Source organism: Malus domestica, chromosome 17 (assembly GCF_042453785.1).
Source record: "Malus domestica chromosome 17, GDT2T_hap1".
Taxonomy (NCBI): Eukaryota; Viridiplantae; Streptophyta; class Magnoliopsida; order Rosales; family Rosaceae; genus Malus; species Malus domestica.
In genome coordinates this window covers 32,049,182-32,058,555 of record NC_091677.1, presented here as the reverse complement: position 1 = coordinate 32,058,555, position 9,374 = coordinate 32,049,182, and the positions used below count along the sequence as shown (strand labels likewise).

General features: G+C 37.9%; 1 protein-coding gene across 1 annotated transcript; it reads right to left on the bottom strand.

The window, feature by feature from the left end:
* Positions 1–1,508: 1,508 nt before the first annotated feature.
* Positions 1,509–8,664, bottom strand: LOC103405820 (DNA repair protein RAD4). Its single transcript, XM_008344830.4, has 13 exons — positions 8,365–8,664; positions 7,285–7,397; positions 6,897–7,196; positions 6,707–6,799; positions 6,486–6,578; positions 6,294–6,392; positions 6,018–6,067; positions 4,857–5,597; positions 3,373–3,616; positions 3,086–3,280; positions 2,811–2,963; positions 2,372–2,581; positions 1,509–2,152 (listed from the first exon to the last, which is right to left on the bottom strand). The coding sequence occupies exons 1-13, from the start codon at positions 8,408–8,410 to the stop codon at positions 1,760–1,762; spliced, it is 2,730 nt and encodes a 909-aa protein (XP_008343052.2). The 5' UTR covers positions 8,411–8,664; the 3' UTR covers positions 1,509–1,759.
* Positions 8,665–9,374: the final 710 nt, after the last annotated feature.

Sequence of the window (9,374 nt, the reverse complement as noted above, 5' to 3'; positions counted from 1 at the left end):
CAAGAAGTGATGAACCATCCAAATGCAAGGGTTGCATTCCACTCATGCATCAGAGGGCAAATACTGCAGGAGAATATGCTACACATGCATGGGGGAAAACCACGGAAAATACTACTTAAGCAAGGGGAGCAAGTAAGGCAAGTGAAAATGATACATTGAAGCATGTGGAGACAAGCGCAACAAACACGTGCTGATTCATCCCCGACAAAACTGAAGATCACTTGCCACGTGAAACTCCTCATGGTCTAATTTCATTCAAGATCAAACCTCGAAGCCCTTGAAGAAATCACAAGTCCAATTCAAGATCAAGTGACCACCACCCTTGAATCAAATTCCACTCCAAATAAAAGGAGTAAATTCAGACCTTTGGGGTAAGTCTAGCAGAAGACCCTCCAACCCAGTCCAATAACAAGCCTGTGGAAAGTTAATAACAAGTAAAGCATCTCTTTCGACAACTTTTCTCTCTAAGAGACTAAAGCAGAATGATCAACGATCAGCCCATATGATTTGAAATCAGGGGGAGATATTCATCAGGGGGAGCATTCAAGACAGATCAAGATTTTAACGAGTCAATCGAAGACTTGTGGCCATCCAAGGGGAAGTGTTGTAAATATGGTGGATGTCCACGCCGGCCACTAATCCACTAAGCTACAAGTGGGAATAAAGGTTGTCTTTCTCTGTTTGCCAAAGCTTACCCCCTATGACTCATGTTTTCTATATAAATGCAACACACACCAAACATAGGTGAGTGACTCACGGTAGAGAGAGAGGAAAGAAGAGGAAGAGAGAAAAAGAGAGGAGATAATAGAGAGAGTTATCTTTGTACTCCTATTATTCCAAATTATAATGAAAGCACCACTGCTGCCCCAAGGACGTACTCCAGTTACACTAACTGCAGAGGAACCTCGTAAATTTTGTGTCTTGTCTCTTTTATTCCATTGCACACACTGGTCGATTTTACAACACAAATCATTCATTATGGTCATATTATCGAATAAGGCATTCCAAAGTAGTTTGAGTAAGTGTCATACCTATGTATAGAAATTAGGCAACTTGAGTTTGTTTCTATAACACTACTAATACACTACTGTGAATTCAATATATTGATCACACTCATAAGTTTAGTATATCGAATTCATGAGTTCAATATATTGATATGGCACTTAAATTTTCGACTCATTGCAGGAGTGTGATTCCTATATAAGCTTAACATATTGGTATTTTTGTCAATATACTGGTGCCACACTCACTTTTTGGCTAATAATATATTGTCGTGTAAAGAGAAACTTAAAACATGTTAATGTATTATTGCATGGCGACGCCACGATGACAAAGAACCGGGAATGAAGCAGGGTAAAGACCAGATTTTGACACTTCCAGCCTTCAGAGTATTGCACATGGAATGTTTTTGTAGGCTATAGAAATTCAAACATCCTCTGGTGAAACATTCAAACCTCCAAACAATAGCAACTGGTCAAAAACTGCTCAAAAGAACCATATAGAGAGGGTAAAATAACAAACGCAATAAATATAAAAGTTACGTAAGATCTATACAATTTTACTATTTACTGGCAACAGGACTGAGGACAGCCTCAAAATTTCTACACATCACTTACGATAACTCACCTTGAGTAATGCTAGACGCATTTACAGAGTCAAAAATAAAATGGAAGTTCGTTCTTCATTCCGAGGTTAGCCACTGATGCGTACAACACAGCGGTATGGGGTCGAACCACGCTCTTGAATTGCAATGGGAAGGCTACAGTTGTTCAACTTGCACTGAGAATCCACATTGACACCTCTTTGTCAGCACCAAGTTTCCCTCATCAAAACTCTGGTTTTCGGTCAAGAATACATGCTCGTGATCTTCGGGCATGGAAGCTGATGGATCAGCTGTCCTCTTTTCAGGCACATTTTGCTGGCATGCAAGAGATTGCTTATCATTCTGACGATCATCAACCTGTACGTCTATGTTGCTATTCACCTTGTTGGTGTCAACTGATGCTGTAGAAGAGGGGGAGTCCCCATAGCGGTTGTTTAACCTTTGTCGAGTTACAATCGAACAGAGAAGCTGATACCACCGAGAAATAGCCTGCCCTTGGTTTCTTTTCTTTTCTGCAGCGTCTCTTCTTTCCTCTTCCTCTGCATATGCCTAAAGAACAAGCAACCAAAAAATTCGGTCAAGATTATCTACATCAAATGTGCTGGCAAATTAAAAAAATTCATAACATAAACTCTGAAGTATTGATAATGTTATAGATTGAGGTATGGTTTGGAAATTCGAAAACTCAAACGAGACTCAAATGAAGCACAATGAAAATATAAACTTATCAAGGACCACAGTCCACTCAAAAGTAGCAAAGTACTTTACCTCCAATATTGCATCCTTGAACTCAGAGCAGACTACTATACCATCAAAGACAGGAAACGATTGACCATTTTTATATTCGAAACCAACCATGGCGGGAGCATAATCAATTTCCAGTCTCTTGGCAACATAAAACAGCCTCGGCAACCTCAAATGCACAGTCCCTGGCGGAAGGCACTTCTCAGACCATACTTCCACATTACCGTAATCATTCTATATATCAAAAATAGCATTTGTCAGTAACAATAGAATGCTAAACTTCTCCCCTGTGCATAAAGACAATTTAGTCAAATGGAAGGAAAAGCGAAGTACTAACAGCCACTTGCAGAGTGGAAAAAAAAAAAAGAGTAAATATTGAAACAGAAGAAGATAATGATGCTCAATTCATAACCCTACACTTCCAATGTGAATGAACATCCGCAGAAAATTATAGGTAAATCACCTTTGGCACTATCCCATTAACAGCATGAGCCAGATGCAATGGTTCAAGTTGCCACTTCCCATAAAGTTCAAGAGTTCGTTTCGAATTACCCCCAACAAAATCATCAGATTCAGGTACCTGTGCTTTTTGGACTTTTGGAGAACGTTTCAACTCCTGGAAAAGAAAAACAGAATGGGAGGCGAGGAAGTGAATATAAGGAATGGACAATGAGCAAAAAGTAAAAGAGTTAATGCATCAAGTACTCCACAAACTATCAAGTATCAACCAAACCAGACCTTCACAGGATGCTCATTGGTTTTAACTTGTAGCCCCTCCCGCAGCCATCTTTCTCTTGTCTTTAGTGTTTGCACACATGTCCTAGGGTAAACTGGATGACCAGAACAAAAACCCAAAACAGGGCCCTTCGGATGAAGTACCTGATCCCTTGTAAGCCATTTTTCTATAGCATATAGTTGATGGTTTTTATAGGCCTGCATATGTAAGTTCAAATGTTCAGCAAGAGAAAACTAGCAGCTGCGCAACTGGAACATCATTGTAATGCAACAATATCAATTCACTATACCTGCTGATTAGTTGGAAGAGGCTCAGTTAAGGCCCTAGTTTCCAACTCCATATCCTCTAGAGAATTTCGGGAAACATCAATCATAGTTGGATGATAATCCATGGCCGCACCATTCCATTCTTTCTCCAACTTAACTATGCCACATGTTGCTCTCACCTCTAAATTTCTCAAGGGTGCCAGTACTGCATCCCACCATATTGAATTGACTCGTTGGGATGCTATCTGATACCACTTCAGACAGTACCTGTGGTGTGAACATGTTGGTGAAAGAAGAAGTGGGAGAACAATATTACTAATACAACAACCAAGCCTTATCCCACTAAGTGGGGTCGGCTGTATAATAATATACAGTCCTGCTATCTTGATGTGAGACTCTTAAATAGGAACTGGAACACCACAGGTTAAATTATACTCAAACAAAAGTGAAGCATAAGATTTGCACGAAAGCAAGCAAGCACAGTTGAACAAGACCTTCTTTTTGGTAAAGGAAAAAAAATAGGAGAGCTAGATAATAACCCAAATTCTCATACATAAAAACAAAGAATACGAAATCAATTAGACAGTTCAGCCTGTTGCTTACATCCACCCTCAGTTTCCTGGGAATTTATAAATCCTCCAAGTTCAAATATGGATTATGGTAACTCCGAAAACCTTACACACCACTATTAGACCGAAATTTCACCCAAAATCTTTGGGACTCAAGACCAGAAATACACTGCACAATCTAAACACTTCTCTGCGGTGATTGTCACTGGGGAGATTCAAAGGTTTACAAATAAACACAATGGTATAGATCATATTAATGAAGTGACCAATACTCTCACTGTTCTAAATCTTCCTCTCTGTGAAGTGAACTCAACCAAGAGAAGGTAAATAGATTTGATCTCTAGGAATTCTCTCTCAAATCTCAACAGATGTATAACAAGAAACGCTGTTTATAACGTATTTTATCGAAGGCACAGAATGGTTTTGGATTCTGCCAGGAACAATGAACAAGGGACTACACATCACTCAACGGACTGGGCCAGTCACCTGGGACTACTGACATCACACACAGAGAGATAAAACATTATGACAATCGGTTGGGGCGAATTATGATTTCAAATAGTAAGAAACCTTGGTCGTTTCCTTTCCAGTGGTAAATCATTGTACCCCAGGAATTTAAGAATGAATGGCATGGATTCACATCTTATAGCGCAAACATGCACAGCCAAAGATGAAGACCAGATATTTAAAAGAGACTTTATAGATGAACTTGAATTCAAAAATATATGATTTCTGCATTCTGAAATGCCTAGAGAACTTGAATCAGGTCCAAGCTCAGGACTAAGGAATTTAAACAAGCAAACCATGATGTGGACTTACACGTTTTGCAGGAGGAGGCTAATAGTGTTAGAAATATATGCAACAGTTAAAGAAACTGCATTTCATAATGGAAATGGTGTATATAGAATCATAGATAAAATCAAAGAATACAAACCAACCTGCGAGTCACATCTTTCGCCCCATTCCCAGCAAAAGCAACTGCATATCTCAAAGACGTTTTGCATGCAGCAGCTATGGCTTCAACCTTCTGCTCTCCATCAATAATTCCATTGATAGCATCTATATGCACCCACTTCCCCTGACAGTATACTTCTGCCCAGTACAAAGGAGATCCTTCTTTTCTCGAGCCAACTGCAGTAGAGATACTCTGGGAGGGGTTTTGTGATTCTTCACAAACAATTCTTTTCATTCTTTTCAGGTCAGGGAAATTTGCAAAATTTCCACTCAAGTCTTTCTGACCTGAACCCATTTCTCTATCTGCAGTCGGCACTGCTGTGGCAGAAAGAGCCATTTGCAACTGCATTTCGAACTCATGATCCCCTTTCCTTTTTGATCCCAGAGATTTCTCATTAACGAATGCTTGAGAGATGTCATATTGTGTTGCAGAAGTATCTGACAATTTATCATTCGTCACATAAGCGATACCAGAGCTTGTGGGCAGAGTATTGTTTCTTGTGGGGTCCTTACTTTCGCTTGAACACGCCCGAGAAGTTCCATAGACATTGCCACTCGTACTACATGAAAGTGATTTGGCAGGAGAGACAGAGACCTTTTGTCTAGCCACCATTGGGGTCGAAGAACTGAATATTCTCCTACTCGATCTGCTTACATCTTCACTAGAATATTCGGTCTTGCCAGCTTCTGGTTTTAAAGAGGCAACATCCAAAACCGAGACGAACCTGCCAAGAAACTAACAGAGTTCAACAAGAATGAACTTTACCATATCTATATGTTGTGGAAGAAGAAGGGTAATCAAGAAAATTAGTAACTCGCAAATAAAGGGATCTGCGGAAGTGCAATAACTAGACAATAAAAACAGCAATATTCTAAGAGATCTTAGGCGAATATTACATCTAATTTTCAATGAGGGAAAACTGGAGAAGCATGGAGTATGCCTCAATTAAGTCTTCAATAAGAATGGCTTTTTCTTTTTCTCTTTTTACTTCGAAAAAGCACCATCACAGAAAAGACAACCTATCATGTGTGCAAACACACACACACTTAAAATTCAGACTAAAGATAATTATACTTAAAAGAACTGATATCAGCCAGACTATAAAATATTATCAGTTTTGTCATAATTGATTATGATATCATACCGCGTTGTCAGATTTAATGCTCTAAAGAGTGCCACAGACAAAGCAGCAATCTGCAACAAAAATGACATTCGAAAATTAGTAGAAAACAAAGCAACATTTGAGTAATAAAGAAAGCATTTGTAAATGAAGACTAAATCTTGATCATAGACTCCAATAGTTCATAAGTACCAGTTTACATCCAGCACCAGTGACTAGGTTTACATAAGATAACTGAATTCAGATGGACTCAGCCACATTTAAAACCCTTAACTGAAATGATATTAGGAAAAAACTGACCTCTTCTTGAGTTCCTTCATGAGTTTCAAGGGCAAATTTCAGACCCGAAGAAAATGGCCTGCTCACACTTGTACTTCGAACATGGAAGTTACTTTGAAACTGCAAATTATATGTGAACGAACCAACAAAAATAGAACAATCATTTGCTAATCTACAAGTCTGCATGTATATAAAGTAAAATTAAAGACGTACCCAGACGACTAGAGGACTAAAATCCTTTGTAGTAAGGTTTGCAACCTTGGATGTATTCAGCACGTGTAGTGGAAGCAGAGAAAGTAAAGCGGCCTGCCACAGTAATCAAATTTCCTCAGGAAGAAGTGGCATAGGTTCTTTTTCGTACTAAAAAATAATCAAGAGAAAGATTCTCTTCCACTCTCCTCAATTACTAATACTATTTAACAAAAAAAAAAAACCTGAATAAGAGCATCATCACAAGCTCTATCAATCAACCTTCCCCGTGCAAGTAAACAAAGTAAATGAACCCTATGAACAAGCTCAGCCAGTTCCTGCAAGAAAACCAGAGAACTTCGGAATCATTTAGCATAAAAAAGTTGTCATAACAAGGATGCCAATGTAAATGCCAAATGAAAATCTTTGATTCACCTTATCTTCAGCAGAAGCCCGACGGATACGTTTCTTTCTTGTAGAATCTGGTGTCTCATTTAATTCAATAGTCACTTCATGATCGCCAGCGGAATTAGAAATGGGTATTGAACCCTCTTCCCAATCTGAGTCATCCAGTTCTTCCCTAATGTTTGTGGAAGTGCATCCAAAGCCTTCCCCATCAACTTTCTCTTCTGCAGAGACCTTTCGATTTGCATCTTTACTACAACCCTCAGATTCCAAAATATTCCCTCTGACTCTTGAATCGACATCTTTGTCACTTTTTGGCTCGCTCTCAGGCTGAAATATAAACAGCATAAGACAAACCCTCCACTTTTCTAAGTATTTGATTTTCCGAAGTATATGTGCTCATATAAAGGGGACAAACCTTTCCGATTGAATCACATGGACGCAGACTATTGTTAGATTTCCTTTTCCCAGTTTTATTGGCACGCCCCAGAAGTTTGCTGACAGCCTCATGTGATATGTCGGCAAGAGTTCCTGAAATCAAGATTAAGTGCTAACTACAAATCCATGACATAATTTGTTGAGGCTCCCTAAGCAGAGCACAGTTTTAACCAACAATAGCATTAATTCACGGATCTGCATTGCCATTAAATGACTCTAAATGTCTTCTGATGCTTGAACAAGATAGAAATTCCATTGCATTTTCTTTCAACGTGCAATGCAACAAATATACAGGCAGTCACACACACAGCAAAAAACGCAAATAAGAAAAAAGAAAACCAAAAAAAAGGCAACCGGAAGCATGTGCTCATCTCAATGCATATGCACCGCAGAAGTGCAAATGTACTTCAATGCATATGGATCTCTGCCTCCTAAAATCCATTTTCGTACATGTGCTTTATCTCTAGACTCTAATCAATTAATTAGCTTTCTGAAAAACTAAGATAACAACACTCAGCTGAACTCAAACAGGAAGTAGACACTAATGTTTAATTCAATTCCATCTCACTCAAATTCATAAAGTCTTCAAATTTCAATTTCTCCTCCTTTCCGGAGGCATGGGTTAAGCCAAGTTGGTTAGAGCAGTGCGCTTCACTCTCTTCACCCAAGTTCGAATCCCCCACATAGTTCAGAAGAATTTAGTGTAATTATCCTATCATTTGTCAAAAAAAATAAAAAATTCTCCTCCTTTCCTCCCCCACAAATCCTCAGCAACCCAAATAAGCAAAGATTCTATTAAAAAAATAGAAACACCAACGAGCACTCCATAACGAAATCAACCAACCCAGAAGTTTCTTGTGGATTATCTTTCCTCCACAATGCAATACACTGTAATTAAGTATAAAACGACAGCCATTCTAATCGTTGCATCGTTGGTTAACCCCAAATTGAAGTTTATGGCTTTTTCATTTTTCTGCTTATTTTCTCGCAAACCAAACAGAACCAGAAAAGAAAACAGAACAACGAGTTTGTAGGAGCGGAGAAAGCAATGAGAATCTACCTGATGACGATTGTTTGGAACGGTTCGTCTTGTTTTCGCTTCGCATTTTTTGCAGCTTCAACTGTTGAGAGAGAGAGAGAGTGCTCGCGCGCAAAACTGTTGAAGAAAAGGGGGAAATCCTATGAACCCTACTAAATTGGTCCTTTGTCTGGTTAACTGTATTTTTATTTTTCGATATAAAATTTTTGGATAAAAGAATATAAAATTTTAAAATACCAATAACAACTCAATTTATTCATATTATTATTAATTTCTTTCTCACGCTATCTGAATCCGAGTCCGATATGAAGCGGTGATGGTAGAATTCCCGGTAGAAAAAGATTTCGCTAACAAAACAAACTTTAAATATTGCCCTAAATCTCTTAATTTTCCAAATATTTTTACGAATATGGTTTTTTTTTTTTTTCAGGAAATAGAGGTGTGCTTCCTTGGAAGTGCCATTAAAATGTTATAATAGGGTTTTTGGCTTGACTTGAAAGACATCTATTCTTCAAAATCAATTGTTCTTTACTATTTTCTTATCTATTTTTTTTCTCTAATTTAGACTTCAAAAAAGAGAGAGCGGGGTGTTAAAAATCACATAAAATATTAGTAAGAAGGATAAGGTACAATATGCCAAATAGATTGAAGTTGATAAAATAAAAAAAAATATAATACAAACAAAAACGAAAGATTGTCCATCATTTTCTTCATTTTTTTGCCGTGTTACATTTATACATATAATAAAAAAATCTAAAAATTTAATAACCCAACCCTATCAACCACTCGGCCATCTTTCCAAAAGATAATTTCTCTTTTATTTTTATCCCGTATTTTATTTGTATTCCACCCCTAGAACACAGACATGAGTTGATACCATCCTCTAGTCCAAACTTGAACCCGATCAAATACATATACTAAATTATTAATACAATTTTTAAAATCTAGGTTTGTGAGTCCTCTTTATTGGTCTTGTAGTGTCTCATATTTTCTTGCTATTACAATTGTGTGGAATTTAAAAAAAAAAAGAA

Bases quoted from the DNA above. Each gene is read 5' to 3' on its own strand.
- LOC103405820 (XM_008344830.4), bottom strand. From the start codon at position 8,410: ATGCGAAGCGAAAACAAGACGAACCGTTCCAAACAATCGTCATCAG. The intron at 7,197-7,284 runs GTTTGTCCCCTT...TTTATATTTCAG, and splicing joins CATGTGATTCAATCGGAAAG to CCTGAGAGCGAGCCAAAAAG. The intron at 2,964-3,085 runs GTCTGGTTTGGT...TTTCTTTTCCAG, and splicing joins CCAATGAGCATCCTGTGAAG to GAGTTGAAACGTTCTCCAAA.